The following is a 26,679-nucleotide window of genomic DNA, read 5'->3' as shown; positions in this document are numbered from 1 at the left end:
ATAAAAAAGAAATTCCTTACTATTTGCTCATTAGGCTTCATATCTCTCCCATATTTTTCTCTTTTTTGTCTTTCTGTTAACCTTTCCATTCATATTTTCCTTTTTTTTTAATGGGAGAATTTTTAAAAAATATCATAAATATAGGGGAAAAAGCAAGTGAAGAAAAGTGAAGAAAAATGTTCTCAAACTACATACTAGGGGCAAGTACCACATATCCAAAAGTATATTCAGAAAAGACAATGAGTAAACAATTAGGATATCAAATTTATTAAATAGTTCATTTTCTTAAATGGCAATGAACCCAGGGCACCTCTTTAGAATTCATTTTTTTGACCTAAAAAGCTCTTTGACTTTGAAAAACTTTCACATATACTATTAAATGGCTATACAAACATATATTTTTATGTCCAGTTTGGATGCAAAATTTTCACCAGGGTAGGTTCAATAGAACCTGCAGCTGAGACTGGACTGATGGTGACATAGATACCTTGACAAGGATGACAGATCTGAACTACCACCGAGTAACCCAAAGCCAAAAAAGAGGAAACTTAGTCTTCTTTCTATTGCAACCTGAGGCTTCTACAGCAGTGACCCCCTGCTCTAGTCTCAAAAGTTTTGCACAATCCAAATCCAAGCTCACATACAGAATATTGATAGCTGGAGACATGGCTGAGCTGAAACAATAGCAAATACTCATGGTCATCCATGAGTGTCACTCACCAAAGGTGAGAAATTTCATAACTCAGAGTAGCTACATGCAGTTTTCCATCTTCAAAAAAGCCATAGTAAATTTGGCAGAATAATTATTTCAGCAATAGTTTGAGGCAGGGAAGATAGAAGCTCCGCTCTCCCATCACAGAAGTTAAAGCCGGCAAAAGACCAGAGAGGCATCATTACTAGAAGCATTAGAAATTGTCTCAGCAGTTCTGAGAGAGGGGATTGCAGGTGCCTGCCAGCATGGCAGAGCAAGCAGGAGGAGCATTATGCCACTACTCACCCCGAATCACCCGTGTGTTTGTGGGTAAATGCCAGGATATCCGCAGCTCTGCCAGTGCCCTCATAGACCACCACTGGGACAGCCGGGCTGGCCCTGACGTACTCCCACACCATCAGGATCACACTGGGGCCTCCCTCCAGCACCAGCCCCACTATGGGTACACCTTGGCCCATTCCTGTTGTAAAACACACCTAGCCAGTTATAAACACGTCTCAGTCACACCCACAAAAGTCAAAACATATGGGAAATAAATACTTATACATGGTTGTGCTGCTATTGCATTGATTGACATTTGGGGAAGAAGTAAGTAAGATGGTTCAATGGAGAGGAAATCATGCCTTCGCCATCTGTAATTTGACTTATATCTTTTAAGAATTTTAGAAAACTTCTTCAAAAGGTCCATGAAAAACTACCGAAAAAAGCATTGAGAAGAAAAAAACATCCTTCTAAATATCCCTCTTTCCTTTTTAATAGTTGTCACATGCAAGAGCATTTGAAGCATGTTCAGTATCCACATATTTACCAACACACACAGAAAAGTAATCAGGAATTTCTTCAGAGACACTTACAGCAGCAGGGCAGATTTTTTTTAAAAAAACAGACGTTAATTTCAAGTACAATGCAATAGAAATGAAAGTGAAAGCCTGACTTGCAAAAGCTCACAGTAAGAAAATATAAGAGTCCAAATAAGAAGCTCTATACAAGAACATGCTAAAAATTGGGTTGGTTTCTAAGTTTGTCAATTCAATATTGTGAGCAGATAAAAGAAGCAACATCAACATCATAATACTAATGTCTTTTTAACATACCTCAAGATTTGAATGATTAGGTAAGAGTGAACTTCCACAAACAATTTGTACAATCTAGTGCATAAAAGGAAATAATTGTCTATGTAATAAATATTTATTTAGTCATTTCTTTACTATAACTCATTTACTCTATAAATAAATGGTGGAAGTTATGCAGCCTGTCAAACGTTGGCTAAAGGTTTTACTTTTGCAACTTCTTTGTTGATGTACTTGAGGAGGTCACAGACTTGCAACAGAGTGATGAGGGCAAAAGTAGTTAACATGGTAAAAATTAATTCCATTGAATGTAACAATCTTTCCATCTCACAAAATGATGGGAAAGTCTCTAGTGGTGGAATAGCTACCAAAAAAAAACTGTGAAGTGAGCAAATGCTCAGTATTTACTAAATAAACAGAATCATTTAGATGCCTCTTCAACAGACAAACCCATATGCAAGTTCATACAAATGCATAATGCATTATAAAACTACTGTATTTTTCATTTTCCTAAGTTTTAGAGTTCAAGACATGTGCAATTAATTAACAAATTAACATTTGACTTCAGTGACAGCTATGGCAAATCAAGACGTACAATATATAACATGAAATGTCAAGTACCTCCCATCTTTTAGAACAGGTTTTTCTGTCACAAAGCTAACCACAACAATACTCACTTGTGTGTATTTTTTGAAGTGATATGTACTTCTCTAAATTCCTCCTGAGCATCATTTCATTCCCATACTTGCCTACTGTCCCATCATCTGCCATTAGAAAATGAGAATGCATGCTGTTGAGCGTACTCAGTTTGCTGAGTGGGTTACCAAGAGTCTGGTACAGGCAAACTACCTGAGAAAACCAAAATAAAAATGTCCTCAAAGAAACCAACAAAATTCGACCATTTATGTTCCCTCACTTGTGTGTATTTCTTCATCACAATGTGGCTGTTCGAAATTCTCAATCATGCTTTTTGAGCTACTCAAACATTTGATTCTCAGCATTTTATTCTTAACAGCAACAAGCCCATAATTACTACCTCAGAAAGCACTTCTGATTAGGTTTGCAATCCTTAGAGTTACTGCTTAACATTCTTTGCAACAGCTGAAACACCATGGCATAGTTTCCCTGGATTGTATTCCCATTAAAAATATGTGACCTCACATTTATGAGGAATGATTGCACCTTACTACTTAAGTGCTTTTAGACACTTGAGTAGATTATGCCCTCATATAAAGTCATAGTTTGTGAATATAAAATAGACTGTCAATAAAATAATACACCTATTAATTGCTTATTTGTGTACACTATTAACCTGACTGCTCATTCTGAATCTTAATATAGAAAAACATAATTTACAACCACAAGAGTTGCTTACATAATTACAAAATTTTAAAAATTAATGGCAATTTCCTGTAAGAAGTATTTTAAAGCTATTCTTTTATACACAAAAAGCAAAATACAGTGCCTCAACCTGCCACAAAATTCTGTTGCTGAGGAAAATCTAAGCCTCTATTACAGTGAAAAAAATATCAAACTAGTGAAGTTAATTTAGAAGAAAATCAAGTATGCAAGAAAACTCTAACATCCCATGAACATGAAGGCTTTTATTATTAAAATGCATTCAACTCACATCTTTTCCAACGAGATCACTCTGATTCTCAATGATACCCCAAGGAGGAATCCCAATAGCACAGATCTTTCTCAGGTGTGGTGAGGCACGGCCTTTCAGCGCATCCCCCACATGCCTGCACACTCCTAAACAGATAATCAAATGATAATTTTTTTACTATATTCAGAGACCTGCTACAGGACACCAAGAAAGGTTTTGCACCACTGAATTTATACTGTAGTTATGTTTCTATCAAAACCAAAACATCATGCCCAACTTGTATACTTGATGTACACTTCACAGCTCAGGTGTAATGTACCACTGCTTCAAACTCAGCACATATTTCTAATTAGCAATACTCTTACATGTTGCTAATGGTGCTTTTCACATCCATAAAATTTCATTAGTTACATAAATGCAACACAGGACAGTTCTCCTGTAAGATCACCAGATTGAATAATAGCTAAAGAAGTAAAACTTTCGGTTCCACAATTTACTGACCTGTCTTGAGTTTTTGAGAATAGTCTAAAGGGATTTCCAGCTACTAATAGTCTAATTAATGGATTATCCTGACTAAAAACTTTATCAATTATAAAACACAAGTTAAATTGGGCTTTGAAAATTGTTTCAAGAATACTAATCATAGTCCACAGAACCTGAATATTTTAATGAAGCAGGTAAATTTACTGCAAATAAATTCTGGCTATATGCAATGTTTCTTATTACATTCAGAACACTCTGCTCTTTAATTAAAATATTCAGAATGCCTGTCAACAGTAAACGAACATGATCCCACTCTTTGAATTATGCACTGCTCTTTATACAAAAACAGCTTCATTTTGTACTAATATATCACCAATTTTCAAACAATTTCACTCTATTTCACCTAAATGTACATGCTGTTATGCTAGGAAAAAACAACACCAAAAGCAAAGAAAAATAATTACACTACCACTGTTGATGCCTTCTGTAATTATCCACGCTCCTGTAGACTCAGCTGCCATCACCAGCCCTTTGCTGAAAACCTGCTTGACTTTTGAGGGGAGCTTGAAATTTTTAATGCCTCCATGAACAGAAATCACTAGCTTTGGCAATTCCATCTGCCATTCTTTAACCATCAGGTGCAACAGCTGATCCAAATTGCTATCATAAGAAAGTCTAATATACTGGAAAGGAAAGTAACGGGTGAAATAAACAATTTTTAAATACTTCAGGAGAAGAAACTGCAACACATTACAAAGGTCTAAGCATTAACATCCTGCAGATCTTGTAAAGGATTAGAGCTGTTATACTACCCTAACATGATAGCACAAAAATCATGTGAGCAATACAGACAGCATATCCCTAATCACAGTGAAGTTCATACATAAAAATGTACACACATTTTAATCTGGTTTACTTTTAGATTCCCCTGCCCTCTTAAGACAAGAAATTTGACATGCATCCAATCCAATTTTTGCCATTCCTTGTCTTTCTTTTCTTATGGTGAAATTACAAAAATAAGTCAGACATATAAACACAGCACTTATTACCTTGGCATGGTAAGTGTGGTCTCCATCTTGAAAATTGATTGTACCAAAAGCATCTGTTGGACTCATCTTTGTGTGTTTTTGCACAGACCATTCTTCACCATCACTCTGTGAACCAGCCTGATAAGCAGGCCAGCTGTATTCTATTCCTGGGTGTTCTCCAATCAGCCGTCCACAGCAACACCTCACGTGAAAAATACAGAAATTATTTTATATCAAACTCGCATTCAGATTTAGGATCTACATGTGAATAGCCCAAATAACTTCCTGCAAAGAAAAATGCTGCAGTTGTCTCACATGGAATGCAGTAAAAACTAACTGTGTGGAAAAAAAAAAATGCAACAATAGCAAAATAACATTGAATTACATCTTAATTATGTTTAGTTGGACATAGAATTTGTTCTTTACCTGAGAAGCACTAATATCAGTTTTGGGGGTTGGACTACAGTCTTCAAAGGTCCCTTCTGATCCAAACCATGCTGTGATTCTATGTGATTCTGTAACAGTTTGAGAGTCCCCTACAGAAGTTCTGACCTGAGCAATGCAGTTTGGCTTTACTCGTCTTTTATGCTTCTATTCAGAGCAAAGCTGTAGGACACTCAGGTTTGCTATGAGTATTACTACCAGTTATTCTAAGTACTAAAGAAGGATCTAGGAGCTAGCCTCAACAATCAGGAGGATAATTTCAGGGTGACCTTTATATTAACCCTTGGAAGCCAGCAAAGTGCATATACAAAACACACGCATTGAAGTGTAGTACTGAGGGAGATTGTCGTGGTTTGGGTATGGTACTCCTCAGCTTAATGCTCCCACTGAGACTCTCCAAACCACACACCACTCACTCACTCACCCCTTTCTCTTCCCTTCTCACAGCAGCACACTGGAAGGAAGAATTAGAGGCACAAAAGGTAAAGATCACAGAATGAGATAAGAACAATTTACTGGAAACACCAGCAAGATAAGAGAAGGAACAGTAACAGCAACAATACTAATAAGAGATGGCACAAGAAATGAACATTTCACACAGAAACCCCTCGACAACAGACAATACCTGATCACTCTGTGCCAACCCAGAAGGGACATTTTCAGCACATGGTATGACTCTTGGGAATAGTCCTGTCGGGGCCAGGAGTTGGACTCAGTGTGGATCCCTTCCAACTCAGCGTATTCTGTGATTCTCCCTGGCAGATTCCCTTTCCCTCACTCCCAGCAGTGATCTGAGGTGGTAGAGAATAACCCCTACATCCTAGCCATTCCCCTCCTGGCTACTGAAAAAAAAAAACCTGTCCTGGCTGGAATGAGGACATTTTTCACCCCTTATTCTATTTCATCTACCTCATGAAAAATCATACACCTTCCAATTATATACATACATAGATACATACAAACAGATACATATACACAGGCTTAGGTACCATAGTCAATGGCTGTCCCTCCAAGATATCTGTCGAGTTCACTGAGCCCATGGCTGTGGGTTCTGTCTGTCCTAGATGTCTTCCAGGGCAGGAGGGCTAGTGTGCTGTCAGGCATCACAAGCTCATGACCGGAGTTTCTGGAGCAGCCCAGACTCACTGTCCATGGTAGGTATGGCACACAGTGCCAGTGTCATTCCAAATAACAGCACACACACAGTTCAACATTATAGACTGTTCTCACTCAAAAACCAAATCCCCTTCCAGGTACACATTATGTTTCACAGCCCCTCTGTGTTATCTACCAAGAGTTCCCAGGTCATTGAACAAAAACATTCCCATGGGTGGGCTTGCCTTTGCTTGAGACAGGATCCAAGCTGACTTCCCAAGCATATTCCTCATACGCACCATGGGGACTTTATCCTTTTCTCCCCTTCTACAGTACAAGGCTTTGATTGGGCAGGGCAAGCTCAATTTGTAGAGTCTCTGGTATTAGCCAACCAGATGACCTTCCTAAATGCAGATCCCAATGTTCGAAGGTCCAACCATCCATTGATTTCGGAGTGGTTTTAGCAGTCCTTTGTATCATTCAACTTTCCCAGAGGCTGGTGCATGACAGGGAACATGGTACCCACTCAACACTGTGCTCTCTGGACCAAGGGTCTATGGAATCCATCTGCCAGGCCTCTCCGTATTTATATATTTTAACTGTCCTCCCCCATACCACAGAGGCTTTACCTACTTGGTCTGCTGGACCACAGTGCATGTTTCACAGTTAGGGATCACTTGGGAGATAAAGTCCATGATGTAGTCCACCCCTCACTCATGAGTGCATCTGTACTGCTGCATCTCTTCCCAGAAAACCTGAGGTGTCATGGGTCCAATGAGCCAGAAATAATTCACCCTTATGCTGCCAGTGCAGGTCCACCTGAGACAGTTTAATCTTGGCAGCCCAACCCACCCGTGCACTGTTGTGACCTTCTTCAGCAGCCCCACTCCTGGTGTGTGTGGATCTGTGTGTATACATGATGTGCTTTTACAGCCAGTTTCTCTACATATGTCTTTCCACAGCTGAGCAGCCCAGATGGGTTTATCTTTTCACTGCCTATTTATCTTTCTCCACCACTCAAGCCACTCCTACAGAGCATGTGCTACCATTCATGAGTCGATATAGAGGCAGAGTGCTGGCCATTTCTCTTGTTCAATGATATCTAAAGCCACCTGGATATCTTTCAGCTCTGCAACCTGACTTGATACATCTTGTTCCTCAATAGCTTCTGCAGCTTTACACAGAATCACACACAGAATGACCAGGTTGGAAGAGACCTCCAAGATCATCAAGTCCAACCCATGCCCTAACACCTCAACTAAATCATGGCACCAAGTGCCACATCCAGTCTTTTTTTAAACACATACAGGGATGGTGACTGCACCACCTCCCTGGGTAGACTTTATCACCTCTTCTGTAAAAAACTTTTTCCTAATATCCAACCTATATTTCCCTTGGCACAGTTTAAGGCTGTGTCCTCTGGTTCTGTTAGCTGTTCCTTTCTGGAGAAAGAGACCAACCCCCACCTGACCACAACCTCCTTTCAGGGAGTTGTAGAGAGTGATCAGGTCACCTCTGAGTCTCCTTTTCTCCAGGCTAAACAACCCCAGCTCCCTCAGCCGTTCCTCACAGGGTTTGTGTTCCCAGCCCCTCACCAGCCTCGTTGCCTCCTCTGGACAAGCTCAAGCGTCTCAGCGTCCTTCCCAAACTGAGGGGACAGAACTGGACACAGCACTGCAGGTGTGGCCTCACCAGTGCCCAGTACAGGGGGAGAATGACCTCCCTGCTCCTGCTGGCCACACTATTCCTGATCCAGGCCAGGGTCCATTGGCCTTCTTGGCCCCCAGGGCACAGGGCTGGCTCGTATTCAGCTGCTGTCACCAGCACCCCCAGGTCCCTTTCTGCCTGGGCACTGTCCAGCCACACCATCCCCAGCCTGTAGCACTGCAGGGGGTTGTTGTGGCCAAAATGCAGGACTTGGCACTTGAACCTATTAAACTTCATCCCACTGGACTCTGTCTATCCATCCAACCATTCCAGATCTCTCTGCAGAGCCCTTGTCCCTTCCGACAGATCGACACACGCTCCCAGCTTAGTGACATCTGCAGATTTACTAATGAAAGACTCAATACCCTCATCCATGTCATCAATAAAATACTGAACAGGACTGGCTCCAGCACAGACTCCTGAGGGACACCACTGGTGACTGCCCCAGCTGGATGCAGCCCCACTCACCACCACTCTCTGGGCCCAGCATCCAACCAGTTCCTAACCCAGCACAGAGTGCTCCTGTCCAAGCCATGGACTGCAGCTTTTCCAGGAGTGTGCTGTGGGAGACAGTGTCAAAGGCCTTGCTGAAGTCCAAATAGACACAACCACAGCCTTTTCTGCATCCACCAGGAGGGTCACCTGGTCATAAAAGGAGATCAGGCTGGTCAAACATGACCTACCCCTCCTAAACCCATGCTGGCTGGGTCTGATCCCCTGGCCATCCTGTAAGTGATGACACTCAGTATAAACTGCTCCATTACCTTACCAGTAAGGTACTTACTGCTCCATGACCTTACTGGGGTCAGGCTAACTGGCCTATAATTACCAGGATCCTCCTTCCCACCCTTTTTGTGAATGGGCATCATACTGTCCAGCTTCCAGTCATCTGGAACCTCACCAGTGAGCCAGGGCTGTTGGTAAATGATGGAGAGCAGCTTCACAAGCTCATCTGGCATCTCCCTCATCACCTTGGGATGGATCCCATCTGGGCCCATAGATTTATGAATGCCCAAGAGGCTCAGCAGGTCTCTGACTGCCTCCTCCTGGATAACAGGGGGCCATTCTGCTCCCTGACACCGTCTGCCAACCCAGGAGTACAGTTGTCCTGAGGACAAGCCATCTTCCCACTAAAGACTGAGGCAAAGAAGGTGTTAAGCACTTCCACCTTCTCCTCATCTGCAGTTACTAAATTCCTTCCCACATCCAATAGAGAACAAAGGCTGGTCTTACCCTTCCTTTTACCATTAATATATTTGTAAAAACAGTTTTTATTATCCTTTACAAAACTTACAAAATTAAGCTTGAACTGAGCTTTGGCCTCTCTAATTTTTTTCCTACATGCCCTAGCAACCCTCTTAAATAATTCTTGAGAAACCTGACCCTCCTTTCAAAGATGCTACATCCTCTTTTTACTCCTAAGTTCCTTCAAAACCTCGTTGCCCATCAGGTCAGATTTTGCCTCATCAGCTCATCTCTCAGGTCAGATTTTGCCTCATCAGCTCATCTCTCAGCACTCAGGGACAGTCTCTTCCTGTGCCCTCAAGATCTCTGTTTTGAAGCATGCCCACCTTTCCTGGACTCCTTTGTTTTTGAGGGCGGCTTCCTAAGGAACTCTCTGAATAAGTCTCCTAAATAGGACAAAGTCTGCCTTCCAGAAGTCCAATGTAAAAGTCTTATTTTTGTTCCTCCTGATTTCACCAAATATTGAGAATTCTATAATTTCATGATCACTGTACCCCAAGCAGCCTCCAACCACCACGTCTCCCACCAGCCCATCTCTATTTGTAAACAACAGGTCTAAAATAATCCCTCCCCTGCTGGGCTCACCCACCAGCTGTGACAAAAAGTCATCCTCCACACACTCTGAGAACTTCCTGGACTGCCTCTTTTCTGCTGTGTTAAGTTCCCAGCAGATGTCTGGCAGCTTAAAGTCACCTACAGGAACAAGGGCTGGTGATCTTGAAACATTCTCCAGCTTCTTATAGAATAAGTTGTCCACCTCTTCTTCCTGGTTGGGTGGACGATAACAGACTCCTGGTAGGATGTCAACCTTGTTAGCCTTCCCCTTAATTCTTACCCTCAGGCACTCAACTTCATCGTCATTAGTTTCAATACCCATGGCATCAAAAAACCTCCCTAATATAAAGCGCCATCCCTCCACCTCTTCTCCCTTCCCTGTCTCTTCTCAAGAGCTTGCCACTCAGTGCAGTGCTCCAGCTATTTGAGTCATCCCACCACATTTCTGTGATGGTGACTACATCATAGCTCTGCTGCTGTACCATGGCCTCCAGCTCTTCTTGTTTGTTACCCATGCTGCATGCATTGGTGTACATGTACCTCAGCTGGGCTGCTGATTTCACCCCTAACTCAGGTTTACCACCCTTGGGCCTGCTTCCAGACAGCCCAGCTGCATCCCCTTCCCCCTTCTAACCTAGTTTAAAGCCCTCTCAATGAGTTCCACCAGTTCATGAGCTAAAATTCTTCTGCTCTTAACACAGAGATGGAGTCCATCCAGTTCCAGCATGCTGGAACTACATGCTGAAAATTTTGCCCCATGGTCAAAGAACCCAAAATCCTGCTGATGACACAAGCCCTTGAGGCACTTTTTGATAATGTAGGCTCTCCTATTCCGTTAATGGTTTTTCTCCACCACCATTAATGGTTTTTCTCCACCACCAAAGGGACTGAGGAAAAGACTACCTGTGCTCCTGCCCTATCAACCACTTGACCCAGTGCCTCTGGTTCAGCTGCAGTTGAGTGACTGCAGTGTCTCTTGCTTTGCTTTCCTTGTCCTCCCCCTGAGGGTACTTTCTAGTATTGAGTAGTGTTTGGTAAAGAGCAACCAGAGCCCAGCACGTTGTATAACTTCTCACCTCTCTGGAACTGCCACAGCATTTCTCCATGATATATTTTATCATTTTGACAGGGTCCTGTAGTTGTGCAGGGGGGAACTTCCAAACCACTGGATAGGTCTTCCAAATACTGGCCCACGTCCCTCCACATTGCATGCCACTCATGACTGTCCACCCTTGTGGCAGAGCTCTGAATAACCCTCCCCAGAAACCTCTTTCTTGACTCTAGCTGTGGTGTGGACCATACTGGGGGGACCTGGCAAATTTAGCAACAAGAACACGGTTTCCTCAATATCTAAAAGTAATCCAAAATTCTCCAAAGCTGTTGTAACAGGAGGAAAAGGGGATGAAAACCTGGAGAAAATCATCTTACCCATGTCTTGTATGATTACTAATGGAGTCCCAAAGGTAGCACCCAAGATAAGGTCAGGAGAGCAACACTGAATACAGATCACAAATTACCTCCATTGCCCTCAATGCTATGATGCCATAAGCTGATATCACACAATAAAGGAACAAAGCAATCTTGATTCTTCCCCCTACTTAGAGAAAAGTAATTTTAAGGAGCACATGTAGTAGCATACATGGTGCTGGTACCACAGCCACATGAACAGACCTAGTAACATTTTGAGCAGTGCCTCCATACCTACAGCAACAAATACTGAGAGCAAAGTTGTTTCCAACCAGGTCTGCCCTGATCAGCTGTTATCTCATCTCTTCCATTCATTAGGTGCCAAAAAAGACTGTCATGTTTTAGGAACGGTATTCCATGGTTTGGGAAGGACTTTGAGACACTTGATCGTGTCCAGAGGAGGCAACGAGGCTGGTGAGGGGCTGGGAACACAAACCCTGTGAGGAACGGCTGAGGGAGCTGGGGTTGTTTAGCCTGGAGAAAAGGAGACTCAGAGGTGATCTCATCGCTCTCTACAACTCCCTGAAAGGAGGTTGTGGTCAGGTGGGGGTTGGTCTCTTTCTCCAGAAAGCAACTGACAGAACAAGAGGACAGTCTCAAGCTGCACCAAGGGAAATATAGGTTGGATATTAGGAAAAAGCTTTTTACAGAAAGGGCGATGAAGTACTGGAATTTTCTGCCTGGTAAGATGGTGCAGTCACCATCCCTGTATGTGTTTAAAAAAAGACTGGATGTGGCACTTGATGCCATAGTTTAGTTGAGATGTTTGGGTTGGGTGGGACGTGATGATCTTGAAGGCCTCTTCCAACCCTGTGATTCTGCAATTCCGTGATTCCCCAGTTTGGTGTTCCCACTGAAACATGTCAAACCACGTACTTCACCCACTCCTCCTCCCCCTGTCCTTCTCCCTCCTGGGGCTGGAGAGCGGGACTGGAGGCACAAAAGGTAAAGATCATGGGTTAAGACAAGAAAAGTTTGCTGGAAACAGCAACCAGACAAGGAAATGAACAGTAACAACCAACTGATGACAAGGGGCACAAAAAATGAATAATTCACACAGAAAGCCCCTGACAATAGACAAGACCCCACTACCTCAATCCAGAAGGGACCCCTCCTCCCCAGAAGAGATCCCCTTCTCCCCAAGCCTTGGCAATGACCTGACTCAGAGAAAAACCTCTGGGTCCTAGTCAGGCCCCTAGTTGGCTTCTGCAAACAATAAACCCTGTCCTAGCCAGAAGCAGGACAGAAAGATACCAGAAACTCAGTTACCATTGAAGGTTTGCATCTGGAATAATAACCCAGATTCCAAATTCAATCACTGTTCTCACACAGGCTTCAACAGGCCTCAGTGTCTTCTACAGGACTAACTTCAGTGTAATTGATAGTGACAGCTGACAGTCCAGCTCTCCTTTAGACATTTCAGAAGTTAATATACCCTAGGAAATGGAGATAAATTCTTCTCTTTCCTCTTTTAAGAAATGAAACATCCTTCAAAAACCCAAATGCAGTGACTGTCTTAGGCCTCAACTGTACTATTTGTCCATTTAGGGGCAGGTTAGATGTAAACATCTGCGAGACTCTGGAGATGTGCATTCTAAAAGAGAGTTTTCAGTGGAGATGAGTGAGAACTAACTGGTGACAAAGAAACAGATTTTTAAAAAACCAAGCAACCAACTAACCAACTAACCAAAACCAAAACCCAAAACAACCTGAAGGAGACAAAGGAGGTGAGCTGCACTAAGTAAGGCACTTCTTGATACCCAGAAGATAGCATGAAATTAGGTCTGCACTCCATTTTTCAACCCAGGCAAATTATATTTGGTTGATTCAATGCTCTGCAAAAGCAAATGGGAGAAGGAAGCCTCCTACACTCTGGGAGATGGGGCCGAAGGTGGAGTGGCACCAACAGGCTGAGATGATGTTTGAGTCAGGATAGCACAGAAGCACTCGTTTCACACATCAGGCTGCATCCCAGGGTGCTGAGGGAGGTGGTGATGCCCTTGTACAACCAGATTCCAAGCTTGTGAAGATCAAGGTGTCCCCAGTGACTGGAGAAAGGCAAATGTCATGCATCAAAACAGGCAAAAGCCACCCTGTGGAACTACAGGCCACCATCCGGCCATAGGTCTGAGGTAAAATCGAGGAGTGAGACCTCCTGGAGCCCACATCTGGACACATGAAGGAGGAGACAGTGACAGGAAACAGTAAGCAAGGATTTACCCAGGGTCAGTCCTGCCTGACCCACCTCACCGCCTTCTGCAATATAATGGTGGGATTGAGAGGAGAGCACCTACCTTGGCTCTAGGCAGGCTTCTGTAGCTGGGCTGTGACATTACAGAGGGAGGGATGACAGGCTGGTGAGTGAGGACATGGCTGGGTGGTGGGCCAGTCCCAAGAAGGATGCCTCAGGTCTGTACAGGGCCACTCCTGTTCAGCCTGTCCACCTGAAACCTGGAAAAGGGGATGGAGGGGATGCACAGCCCTAGGGATGGAGCAGCTCTGGGACACAGGTGTCAGTGGGCTAAGCCAGGGTCATCCATGTGCCTGCGCAGCAATGAAGTGCCTGGGATGGTGTGAGGGGACAGCAGGGTCCATCCCCTCTGCTTGGTGCTTCTCAGCCCCTGTCTGGGTACCACCTCCAACTTCAGTCCACAACACAGGAGAGACACCAGCAGGGTGGAGAGACTTTAGGGGCAGTGTGATTATTCTGGTGACACATGGTGGGATTGGAGCCCTCGGTCTCTGAGGAGAGGCTGTTGGACAGGGGATGGTTCGCTGGGATGAGAGATGGCTTCAGGGGCTACAACAACACACCCAGCACTGATAGGATAGGATACTGATAGGATGAGATACAGAAGATGGAGATAGGCTCTTCAGTCATGTATGGCAGGAGGGTGAGAGGCAGCAGCACAGCTGAAACATGGGAGTCTGAGGCTGAAAATAAGAAGAAGCCTTTTTTCCAGGAGGACAACCTAGTGGTGGAGTCAGCACCCGGGGAGGGTGGGTCATCTCCATCCTTGGGGGTTTCACACAACTGAGTGAAGCATCTTCATCTGACCTCCCCAGCACACTGGAGACCATGTCCCTGACAGCCTGAGCTGCTCTGTGATCCCATGGATATATGGATATGGATTGATACAAAACATCTTTGCAATGACTTGGCCTTTTTGCCTCAAATGCTCGCCAAGCTACCAGAGAATGTCAGGACATCATCAGTAACATAAAAGCAGGCTACTAGAAAAGTCACACTTGGAGCAACAGGGGAAAAACCAAAGGGTTGACACTGACATAAAAGTAACTGCAGGAGTCAGACTACAGTATCTAGTGCCCTAACAGGCAGCTATTTAGAAGCTGTGTCTAAAACTTATGCCTTATAGGCAATACATATAGACAAGTTGCAAGAACATCTCAGATGTATAAGGATGCAGGAAGTTGACACCTCACTTCTGAATACTCATGTGGTGAGTCCATTCTAACTGCTGTCTAGGATGTGTTTGTAAGTACTGCACAGAAAAGTAGAGACTCATTTCAGCTCACCAGGGGAGTGTGGACAAAGGTGCGGGTAAGTTACCCAAATTTGATTAGCAACTTCTAAATGGAGTAATTCTACTTAGAATTAGCAAATTAGTTGCATAACTCATTCACAAATTGTTTCCATTCACAAACTGCTCGCAAACTTTGGAAGTTCTCTACAAAAGAAATCATTAAGAGATTTTATTTGCCTACAATATTAGGTCGAATTATAGTAGGCATCAAGTATATCCACATGATTCTTTGACTGTTGTGGAAAACTAGAGAACTCAGAAGGCCCAAACCCTGTTTCATTGCTGATCTAATAAATACAATATAACCAGTCATAAGAAATATGAAAATATATGGAAATTATTTGTCCTTGTTAGGAACAGAAAAATTCTCATAGAAGAAAGCTCTCTGTGCACCTTGAGATACTCAAGAAGACAAGAAGAGTTAACATTTGGAAAATACATTTAAGGGCTGACTGAAATATACATTAGATACCCACACACATTCTGCAAACATAGACCAACAAACTCAATTCATGTTAGTCTAAACAGCATGAAAGTGGTCAGCAAAAACTGAAAGAAAAGACTACAAGATAAAAGACATACAAAGATACAGGATGTCTTGACAGAGAAAGGTGAAAGAAAAAAACAAATCCATCCAATGGAGTGCACATTTCCTGTTTCTCTTCCTCTGTCTCCTGGTGCTGTATTCACATTTATGCAGCTAAACTGTGTTTGACCAGGAGGCTGATTTGGTGAAAGCTACTCTTGATTTGGTTTTCCACTTCTGTGGGTTAATTTTTGTCCTACTGGTCTTCCCAGACTGATTAACAACATGCTCACTCTGAGGGGAGAGAGGGGGAGAAGCACAGAACTGCTGTAGTCTGGATTGAGACGAAGTTAAACTACTGTATTTTGAAGGACAGTGTAACTTTAGTTGCAATGCCCAGGTGAGTATCTGCAGGTTAGCAGGCATTAAAACACCTCCTGCATTTCTTCTCTTGGAAGACCTGCAAAAATCTCTTAATGTCTACTCTTCTGCTCTAAAGCAAGACATACGTCTTAGAAGGAGCTCACACTTTCTGAAAAGAAACATACATCAGTTGCCTTACAAGTTGCGTATCAGCCCTTTACAGTGATTTGATTTTGAGAGTAACTGATTTACTCTTTGTAAAACATAATTCTTGTAAATCTTAGAAGCAAAACAAAATGTGAAGCATAATGAAAAGGCAGATAATCATGTTAACACAGATCATGGGACTACTTGACACCAGCTTGCTAGTCATCAGTTATTGCCTCAGCCACCAGATGCCATTAACACAAAACAAATTAAAGTTGAACTTTTTGTTCCAATAACTGATAATGTATTATCATAAATATGCAGTACCAAAATGTTATACTATCTGAATGACAAATATTGGATCAAAAACAACTAATTAAAACAGGTCAAAAAAATACAATTTTCTTGATAAAAAACACAATTCAAAAGCACCAAAGTGATGAAATTTTTGTTGTTTGTCTTCCCAAAAGCTGAGACTCAGAATTCTCACTGCAGAGAAGGTGAAAAATCTTTAAAAAAACTATTATCAGGGGTGCTTCTTTTACCCTTTTTCTTCTCCCTTCATTTTCTTTTTCATTCCAAAATTCTCACTGTTTTCTATTGATATAGACTCACTATTCTCCTATAATCTGGGATATAGCTGGAATTTACTCTTATTTAAAAACACATTTCTGCCTTTCATTCCTCAAGAGGAGATTAAAACAAAATCATACACACAAGGAATTTGGGTAGAATTTTCTGTTGCAAATAAATCAAAAGTTATCACACAATTTATTCTACCTATATTTATGCTAAGCATTCTCCAGCACAATCCTAGAAAAGCTGTTTTCAGCTTAAACAAGACAGATATTTCTCTTGTCATTGCTTCTTTGATTAGGATTGTCTATTACTAGGTCACTATAAAATTAGCACATATATATTTATGCACTCTTACCTGATTAAATTCTGGCACACCTGGCATCCTGCAGGACATCTGTGGTAAAAGGTGGGTAATTAACATATGCTTGGGTAAAATAATACAGCTTTAATGCTATTCTTACAATAGCAATTCAACAGTGAAAGAATTCTCATCAACAATACAAGGCTGCCATCTCCATCACTAACCCCTGGAAAAAGTACTGGATAACCTCAGTGATTTGTTCAGTATTTCACAACTCAGACTCTATGTCAGATATGCATTTCGTAGATTAATTATCTATCTTGCATATGCTACACTATCCACATGATCAAAATTACAAGTTTACATTCTAAGAACCTGATCTCTTCACATTTGTCCAGGCCACACCATCCACTAGATATGCAATACAGAATGCCAAGTCAAGTTTGCTTCCTCAGGTCCTAAAGCACAGGTTGAGGATTTGATCTCTTTCTTACTCTTTTCACACTCTACACCAGTATGATCAGAAATTCCTGTATCAGAAGACTGTGATTAGCAGCAGTAATTATTCTGAGGTAGGGGGAAATGGTGCAGCAGTAACTCCTTGTAGCTCAGTCTCTTAATTGGATACCATACCTGTTTTTGTTACCAGTCTGAGAGCAGCAAATCTAAGAAACATAGCAAGGTTAACTGCTGCCAATTTCTAATTCAAATTAATAGTTTCATTTAAACCAGACTGGGGATGGGATCCATGAAAACCCAGAGACCAGCAGTCATTGGCTCTAACATCGAAAAACACCATCCAAACCAAACACAATGCTCATAAAAGGGGTTTTTTTATTTTTTTTAAATTAATAGAAAAAAGAGAAATTCCTTGTTTTACCTGTGTGGATCTTTTGAGCTGGGAATAATGTGCACACATTCTCTTTTACTGAAGACCTCTTCGATCCAAGATTTGGGGGGCTAAAAAGACATTTCAAATAAAAATGCATTCCTGAACTTCAGAGCACGATGTCAAAAAATTGCACTGTAATGACAATTTGGCCAGTATACAGATAACTCAGAACTATTCCATCGTGTTAGGTGCAAGACTACAGCTCTGAACAGTCATAGCCCTTCACCCCCAAGTTTTACAGAATCTCCCAAGATTAATATTTAAATTTATTGCCACCATGAAAATTTAGATATTCTGTCAAACACATGTGCAATAGAGCAAGTGGCAAGGATGAACCAAAATTGCTTTTAAAGAGTCCTTTCATAACTCTTCACAGGGTCAAGAACAGATACATTCTGGTTACATTTTGCTGAACTAGGTCCAGAGTGAAGTGCAAAAGCAGGGACCTAGACCTAGGACTCAGGGCGCAAGGCAGATGGGCTTTCTCCTCTGCTTCCTGGTATGCTGTGTCAGTGATGCTTGTTATAGCTCAGAAAACTGAACAGCCACTATAGCACACAGACTTATTTTTCTTTTTCAAAGAATCTCACTGGAAATCTTTGAACCTTTCTCTTCAGGTCTATCAGGATCAAATTCCCTGAAAGGAACAGTAATTGTTGGATGCTAAGCTTTGAAATCTCTGTGACTTCAGTAATTATTCTTAATTTTTAAAGGTAAAGTCTTCACTTAGTATGTAAAATTTACAGCAGAATCTTAACATACATTTCTTAATCTAAGGCTCTACTTAGGTTTTTAGACTCATTGTATCATCAGGAAAAGGGGTTTGAAACGTCATACTTTTTTACAGTCATCCATGACTTCATCAGGGCTGGGCAAGTAAAAACGAAAAGAGAAGACTTCTGTAAAGCAGACTTTTCTAGTCTAGCTCTTGATTCCTAGTTTTGTAGAAGACCTCTGTAGCATGCACATCTCCTTTCACAAAACTCTGACTAATGTTCTGAAACTGTCATAATTTAATTAAATTTCAACAACAAATTAAAATGTTTCCTGTCACTACAGGGAGGTACATAAACCTCAGCCGTCACTGACATGTATCCTTTTCACCATCAAATCCTAAAGGAGACAAAAATACAGCTGCTTTCCTCCTGGTTTTCCTCTAAAGGAATCCTGAGACCTTTGTTTGGGAGTTTTGGCTTCTCTTTTCTCACCAGTCTGAGGATTAGGCTTGCTGCTTATAATTCCCTGCCACAGAAGAGGCTTTGGAGATTTCTAGACTGATTTAGTCAATGGAGTGGCAAGAGTTTGGCTCTGAAATTTAAGGCACATGAGTAGTTTTTAGAAAATTGCTTTTAATCACTTTTCCAATATCTTTAATGTCTGAGATCCTTGCATAATATGGTATTAAAGGGACACTGTCAGGTCAAAATGTTCAAAAATTAGGGTTTCCAGAAGTAAAGAAAGAGATCAGAGTGTAAAATATAGGAAAACACACACACCACCCATTTCTTTTGAATACTTTCTGTTGAGCAGTGAGAGCAGACAAAACCTAAAAGCCCAGCCTAGCACAGAGGTGCTTCAAAATGCATGAGGGCTATCAGCAAGGAGAGCAACTGTGCCACCACCTCGCTGGGGTGGCTCACTGGGTGCGCAGAGCTTGGCTCACCAGCCCCTAGGAACAGAGGGACAGCCCTGTGATCCTCTGCTGTGCTGCTCCCCTCGCTGATATCACCGCCCATCCATCTAGCAGAAACGTGTGAATGCCTCAATTTTTGCTTCTGCTTTCTCCTGCCTGAGCCCACACACCCCTCCACCACCACCCCTGCTAAGGCTTGCCCAAGTCAAAGCCTGTAGACAAACACTGCTAAGTAGGGGGCTAATGTACATTCTTCCTGCCCTGAAATTAGCTTTACTAAACCAAGAGCTGCAAGAAACATTCAACTCCTTCAAGACCAGACAATAAGCACAGTCCACTGTTCAAGTACCAAATTCAGGATAACTAGGCTAGACTGTCAATAAAAAACAACAATCTTTTATTATCCTTATATGTACTTATGTCCTCTTTAGGGTGAAAGGCATAGATACACATTTTCTAATTAAACACTGTGCTGCTCTGGACACTGCTCAATTCCCTGCAAAAGAAAATTAAAAGGCACACATCTTCATGGCAGAATAATTTCATCCATTATTGGAACACAATCAGTTTTTGGACAAAACAACAGCAATTGCTTTTAATGACACATTGGAACTCCAGACAGGTGCAGGTAATTAGAAATCACACAATGACTAGCCAGTTTACATAACAGGTTAGTTCATTTAGGCAAATGTACAAAAAGTACAGTTGTGCTGGAAACTGCAGAAGAATCAAGTTGTAAGTAGCTTACTGAAACTGCAACAAAATTGTACTGATAACAGAGAAACACAGTGGCTTAGCCAACACAGTACTTGAAGAGCTGAAAAGTTCTGTCAAGAACCGTACCTCAGCTCTGCATATACTCTGTGTTTAGTGAAACCAGTACACAGTGTCATTTTCCAAGAACTGGGGTTTCCTAAAGGATCTTAACTAATAGGGCCTGTATTTCTACATTGTTGAACAGGTTTGTCAAATTTTTAGCAAAAAAAATATAAAAATTGTACATCATATACAACTTTTATACAACCTTTTTTAACCCTCAAATTATTAAGTGAAAGCAAGCACCTTTTAAAAAGGCAACGCACAATCATCAGGCTGATAGAATTGCCTCAGTACTCAAGCATACAGTACCTGAAAAGAGCCTTACTGATGATGTCAATAATCAGAAACACCTGAAAGATCCAAACTGACTTTTAGTGCCTGTGAAGGAAGGTGGTACTACTTTCAGGTGTCTGTGAGAAGTCAGCATGGTGCAGTCTGTGACCAGCCTTTATTCAAATACATCAGAGGGGAGAAAAACTTCCCCTTATTGCAGGTAGTGCAAGAATCCACTGCAAGCAGAGTGTGCTAAAGCATCTAAAACCCTTTCAAAATTAACTTCACATATAGCAAGTCACTTGCAGTAACATTAGATACCTGAAATGCAGCCAGAGTTCCTGTAAGCTACTACTCAAGATTATTTCACAGGAGCTTAAGCACACTGGTATGTCTTGAACCCTTCCTTACCCCTGGAAACTCTACATGGCTTCATTACCAACTGGTTATTGCCAGCATTAAAGAGATTTCCAACTTAACAGGCTGTCTCACATAAGCTTTTTGGAGCAGGAACTTTGTGGTTTAGCATCCACTCCATGCATGCTTATGGTATGAAGTAATGTAACAACTGATTGCCAAACAAAGAACACAACCCTGGGTCCATGTAGGGTAGAAGAACATTGGAAAACTCCAGGGCCACATGCAGTAAAATATGAACTCATGAGAGGTTTTCAATGACCTCTCAGGTCTTCTAGAGTTTCCTTGTGTTCAGGCCACCCTGTCATAGGACAAGCACCTGGCTCTCTAAGACAGACATGCTGTGGTTCCTCTGATCTCCATCAGTACAATACATCAGTGAATCTGTAACTAACTGTCAGCTTTTGCTTTTCCAGTCTTTCTTACCTACTTCTTTGCCCTAGTGTTTGGGATTCTGCACATCTGTGGAAATACAGTTATACACAACTGAATGCACCAGACAATTTTCAGCACTAAAATTCACTAAGATTTGAAAAATATTGTGCAAATAAATTTTGTTTGAGTGCTTCCACTGTTCACCTGTCCAGACTACAGATTCAGTAACACTGAGATGCTTTTATATTTTCTCACTTTGAAGACAGTATATAATTTCAGGTCACAGTAGAATTTCTGTGATTATTTCCTAGTAACCAATTCAAACTCATCCACTGGAAACATATTCTTAGGTGCTCACAAATACAGCACAAACACTAACAGAAGTCACCTGTGCTTGCAGGGTAAATGCAGGCCCATATCAGGACAGGATTACAGAACTTCTTATAACTCATCAGTCATTCTGAAGAGAGATTTTAGGGGTTTTTTCCTCAGAAAAAAGAAGTAGCATGTTCACTTTTCAAAAATACATAAATTCAATCTTCACTCAACAGAGTGCTATAGCATTTTCTTTCACAATTAATCAACTGTACTTAAAAGCTAAGTAGGTATGCTTAAGTGATTTTCTGGACTGGGGTCTTGCATCAAAGGCTCATAAAACTGTTTCCACTATTTTGAACCCAAGTTTATCCAAAAAAACAAAAACCCTTTGGCTTTAATGGGCCTTCCTGTGTGATGCTTCTGACCCAGAGTAGACCACACAACACAACAAATACCAACATGCATACCAAACAACAACAAAATGCAGGAAATACTAAAACCAAAACCCTCCTTCTGAAAAAACCTCCAGCTTAACTCCTGGGCCACACAGAACCGTGAACTGATGGAAATCTTAGCTTAGTCTGGAATACTAGACCTTTAATTAGTTTATCACTTTCTATTTTTTAAGTTTATTAACTAATCAAGTAAGCCCTTAACATGCAATGTTTTAGAAAAACACATAAAAGAGCACTGCTGCAAGAACACACCCAGCTCAGAATGCAAGTGTTTGTGGAGGAAATCATGGTTTGCAGATGGAGGGGCTGAACAGACCTGTCCCTCTGCAGAGCCCAAGCAAAACCTCACCTTAACACTGCTGCCAGCTGCCCAGGATTTTGCAAAAAAAAAAAAAAAAAAGTCAACAGAAGAAATCTCAAATCACAATTTACATTCCTTAGCTCTATCCTTGAAACAGGTCTCAAAAACATTCCTAGAAATTTTGTAGTGGCAGGAGATACCCGTGAATTGCTTAAAAACAGGTTTCCCCAACTGCAAATGCAAAAAGTCTCTGTAACATGGCACCTAATTCAGCCTTGCACCTAAAGCAGGCCACTCCAAAACCCACTGTTCTAGAAGAGTGGTGATTGTTGACAAAGTTTGGATCTGACTGCTTCATAACTGTGACCCATACACAAAGTAAAAAATGCGTTTATGGATGATGGCAGCCACCTTGCTAAAAGCTGACATTTGGTTTACCTTGGCAATGTATACAATATAAGACTGTATATCATCTCTTATAAAACCAGTTCAGTGAGCAGCATAAAATATGGATTATTGAACAAGTTAGTCATACATAAAGATACAGAAATACATCTTCTAAAGATTGTAATTGATGGAAAACAATACAAATTGCAGAGTAAATTATAGGAGGTGCCTAAAACATGCAGCAAATAAGAGCAGGCACCAGTAATAGAGGAAGAAATGGCAAATTAATGCAAACCATATTTTAAAACTATTATAATTTTTAAATATAACCATGCCTTATTTTACTGTGTCTCTTTTGGAGATAAAATTTTCACAGTTTTTTTAATGGACACTCCTACTTACTAACTCCTATTTACTTACTGTCTTACTAACAATATTTTAGAAGTCAGTCCCAAAGAAAGTCAAGCATTTGGAGTTTTTTAACTGATTAATACAATATAATCAGAAAATGATAGATTTTTCAAAGCAAGTTACATATCCCATATGAAATGATCTTGTTGTAATTTAAAAGTGAAAATACAGGAAGCCATAAGAAAATTATGTTTCAAATGTGTAATTCAGAGGGTCAATACAATGTTTCAAGACTCATTCAGATCTCCACTTTCAAAGCCAGTCATAGGAAAGCAGTTCTTATTACTTGTTATGCACTTGATCTCAGCAAAGAGCTAATCAACTTGCTTTGTTTTAAAATCAGGTCTCACCTGCCTAGCACTGAGCAATCAGAGGGGTCAACCATCCATTGCTGAGACAAATGCTCCTTCATCAAAGGTTTCAAAATCACAGAGCACAAAGGTGTTCCTAGTTTAAACCAGGAGGAAGAGAAGAAAAAAAAAACTCTTACAGTGAATATCAGAGATTTCTTTTGCTTATTTAATGTTTTCCCAACATAGGGTTTAATGTTGACTAGAGAGTTGACTCTCTAAAGGTCAGATATATCTAAAGTATCTGACGTGAAAAGCAAATGCAGGTTGCAAAACTGAGCTGGAGAAAGCATTAAGGGCCCCAGGAAGTCACACTTTGTTAACAACCTGCTCTAGAGGAAGGTAGGTTGGAATGATGACCATGAAGGTCTCTTCCAACCCAAATATTCTGTGCTTCCATGATTCCATGATGTGAGCATGTGACTGTTCACATCATTTATATCAAATTTCTTCTTTTTGTTCCATTGCTTGTCTCACATAGTAACAGAATCTTCTTGGGCTTGACAGCTGCATACAGTGGCCCTTGGACACATTACAGGTCACAGAACTGAAACTGCATTTTCCAAAGAAAGAGCAAACACATCTTGGGTGATTTCTAAGGAGGCTGAAGGTATGGTTAGTCCCACTTCTGCATTTCTCATCTGGACATATCTTACCTGTCTCCTCGGCTGTGCCCTCCACGCCACCTTCAAAAAAAATAAAAGCCTTCCTTTTCCATGCTGGCTCACAGTTAAATATAAGTCACATCATCAACCCATCAAACAATGTAGCTCCACAAACGAGCTGGAGGAAGAGATAGCCATGGCCCCTGGGGACTGCAGGGACATCCTTGTGTCCCTTTGCCCCAGAGACCACCTGGACATGCCCTTGAGCTCTCCATCAGGCACCTTCAGCCTCATGTCAAAGACATGTTCCACCACACCAGGTTTATCCCTTTGTTTATTCCCTGAGTGTTGCAACAGTGGCCAAAGTGACTCCCAAAGGCTTGTGTTTCCCCAGGGCCAGGCAGAAAGGAGCAGCTGTGGTTGCAGTTTAAGCCAGGCTGCACAGAATGACTTGGCAGCCATCAGCACTGCCTTCCTGGCACAAAGCTGGGCTGAGACAGCTCCAGGGTCCCAGCAGGAGGGCTGTGTTCCAAGGCACGCTCTCCTGTCCACTCTACCCTGATGACAACTCCTCTCCCTGGAGTGGCAGCCCCAGATGCCACCCAGCCTTCTGGCAGCATGCCCTGCTCACCGGAACACCTGCATGTGTGTTCGGATGTTCCCGTGAGCTGCACAGGTGACGAGAGAAGAACCAGAGCAGGGGCAGGGAGGGAGCTGTAAGGACAACAGACAGGATGAGCTCACTCTGAGGGCTGAGGGCGGCACTGCCACACAACCTTTCTGAGGCACTGGCTGGCCAGCAGGCAGAAAGGTAGATGTATTTCATAAGCACTTGGGATGTACTAGTAGAAGCTTTGCTATGCTTCTTTGGGGGTGAAATTGCACCAATACAAGGTAATCAAATGCACTGGTTTATAGAACTGATAGGACTTGGACTGATCAAACCTGGGATTGTCCCACCCCAGCCAGGCCAGTAAAACATTTATTTCTACAGCTTGACCTCAACAATGCAGCTTAAGATGATGCTACAGTCACAACAGGCTACCAACCCTTGAGAGATACCACCGAGTCCCAGTCATCCATATGCACCCTCTAGCACTACACATTCACTAGGAAAACACTTCCATAGTGAAAATATTGATTTTCTCACATCACAGGGCTGACACCAAGGTGCAGCCACGGTGCTTACCAAGCTCCAGACCACTATACCTGAAACCACTGAAGACTAGGAGGCAAGCATCTGCCCCACACTGTTCCTCTGCAGACCCTTCCATTACTGAAAGATGATACTGAAGAGGTTTGACCTCCATTCTCATCTCTAAGACTAAATAATTACAAGAAACCAAAAGCACCAATTTTATTAGCAACCAAAGGATTTGTGATTTGGAAACTGAGACAACAATATGTCACATCACCAGTGGCTTTTAAAAACCTCTTTCTTTCTTTCTTTCTTTCTTTCTTTCTTTCTTTCTTTCTTTCTTTCTTTGACTAGTATTTATCAGAGTACATCATGACACCACCTAGCTTCTGTCCTGGCAAAAAGAACACCAAGAAACTACAGAAACTGTTTTTAGATGCCTCATTCTGTTCCTATATAATGGGCAGAGGGTACTGTACAACTTAGAACATCATGTGCCAGCTGCTGCACTATGGCAGAGATGCAAAGGAATGGCAGCCCTAAGGAAGGGATGAAGACAAGTGCTTCATGCTACCTGCCTTTTTTGAGATTTAAACTGCTGTGGCCCCTGAAAGGGGCCTCTATTCTTTCAGCTGGGGGGTGAAAGTATGACCACCTCAAAAACAAGGGAAAGTGTTAGAGATGAGAATGTACAGCAAAGGAATTCAAGTCATACAGAGTGGATCACAAGGTTTTACCTAGAATGTATGTTACACAGTAGTAAGTTTATATATTACAAGAATCAAGGAAGGTTTACATAGCACTTGATAGAGTCAGTCTGAAAGGAACACAAAGGGAAGATCAAAACTTGCTAAACTGTGACCTCAGCTTCTTCTTGTTCTATGTACCATCCAAGGAATCTCAAACTCATTAGTGCAATTCTCAAAAAATTGGATTACCCTGCTTGAACCTAACACCTCCCTGGAGAGCACAGAAAAACCTATAGATCAGCCTGCTGGAGGACACACCTGCAGGGATACCCCTTTTCACTTAACATAGTGCTACTAAGTAAAAAATAAACTTAAGATAATTTGAACCACAAAAAGGAGGAAAATATTAATGTAGGAAAATAGGTATGAAGTAATGCAAGAATTTAAACAGATTTTTCCTCCTGGAATAGTTTCATTTAGCTTCCACAGACCAGATTAGAGCCACACTGTCAGACATTGTAGATGGGATGCAGCAGTCCAGCATGGTCTGTGCCATCTTATTTGTAACAGCAGTCACATTCAGCATAGTGCTGACAGCAGCCTGAAGGGACTGACCTTCCATTCTTAGTGCTGAGCTTCCCCATGACATGCTATCCTGTACTGCAATCCCACCTTATAGACAACCCAGCACAATTCTGGCTTCACGGCCACTAAAACCTGTTTTCTATTATTCAGGACAC

General features: G+C 41.7%; 1 protein-coding gene across 1 annotated transcript; it reads right to left on the bottom strand.

Moving 5' to 3' along the window:
• Positions 1-993: 993 nt before the first annotated feature.
• LOC148184454 (transient receptor potential cation channel subfamily M member 6-like) lies at positions 994-16,936 on the bottom strand. Its single transcript, XM_088054105.1, has 6 exons — positions 16,931-16,936; positions 4,924-5,104; positions 4,344-4,557; positions 3,413-3,537; positions 2,460-2,631; positions 994-1,172 (listed from the first exon to the last, which is right to left on the bottom strand). The coding sequence occupies exons 2-6, from the start codon at positions 4,987-4,989 to the stop codon at positions 994-996; spliced, it is 756 nt and encodes a 251-aa protein (XP_087910231.1). The 5' UTR covers positions 4,990-5,104; positions 16,931-16,936.
• Positions 16,937-26,679: the final 9,743 nt, after the last annotated feature.

This window comes from Pseudopodoces humilis, chromosome 4 (genome assembly GCF_049639895.1).
Source record: "Pseudopodoces humilis isolate 2021_Gansu_Grassland_sample_001 chromosome 4, ASM4963989v1, whole genome shotgun sequence".
NCBI lineage: Eukaryota > Metazoa > Chordata > Aves > Passeriformes > Paridae > Pseudopodoces > Pseudopodoces humilis.
The sequence above is the reverse complement of the archived record's forward strand: the minus strand, read 5'-3'. Positions and strand labels throughout refer to the sequence as shown.

Bases quoted from the DNA above. Each gene is read 5' to 3' on its own strand.
- LOC148184454 (XM_088054105.1), bottom strand. From the start codon at position 4,989: ATGAGTCCAACAGATGCTTTTGGTACAATCAATTTTCAAGATGGAGAC. The intron at 4,558-4,923 runs GTAATAAGTGCT...TTTCCTTTCCAG, and splicing joins ACCACACTTACCATGCCAAG to TATATTAGACTTTCTTATGA. The intron at 1,173-2,459 runs GTGAGTATTGTT...GTTTTACAACAG, and splicing joins ACTTCAAAAAATACACACAA to GAATGGGCCAAGGTGTACCC.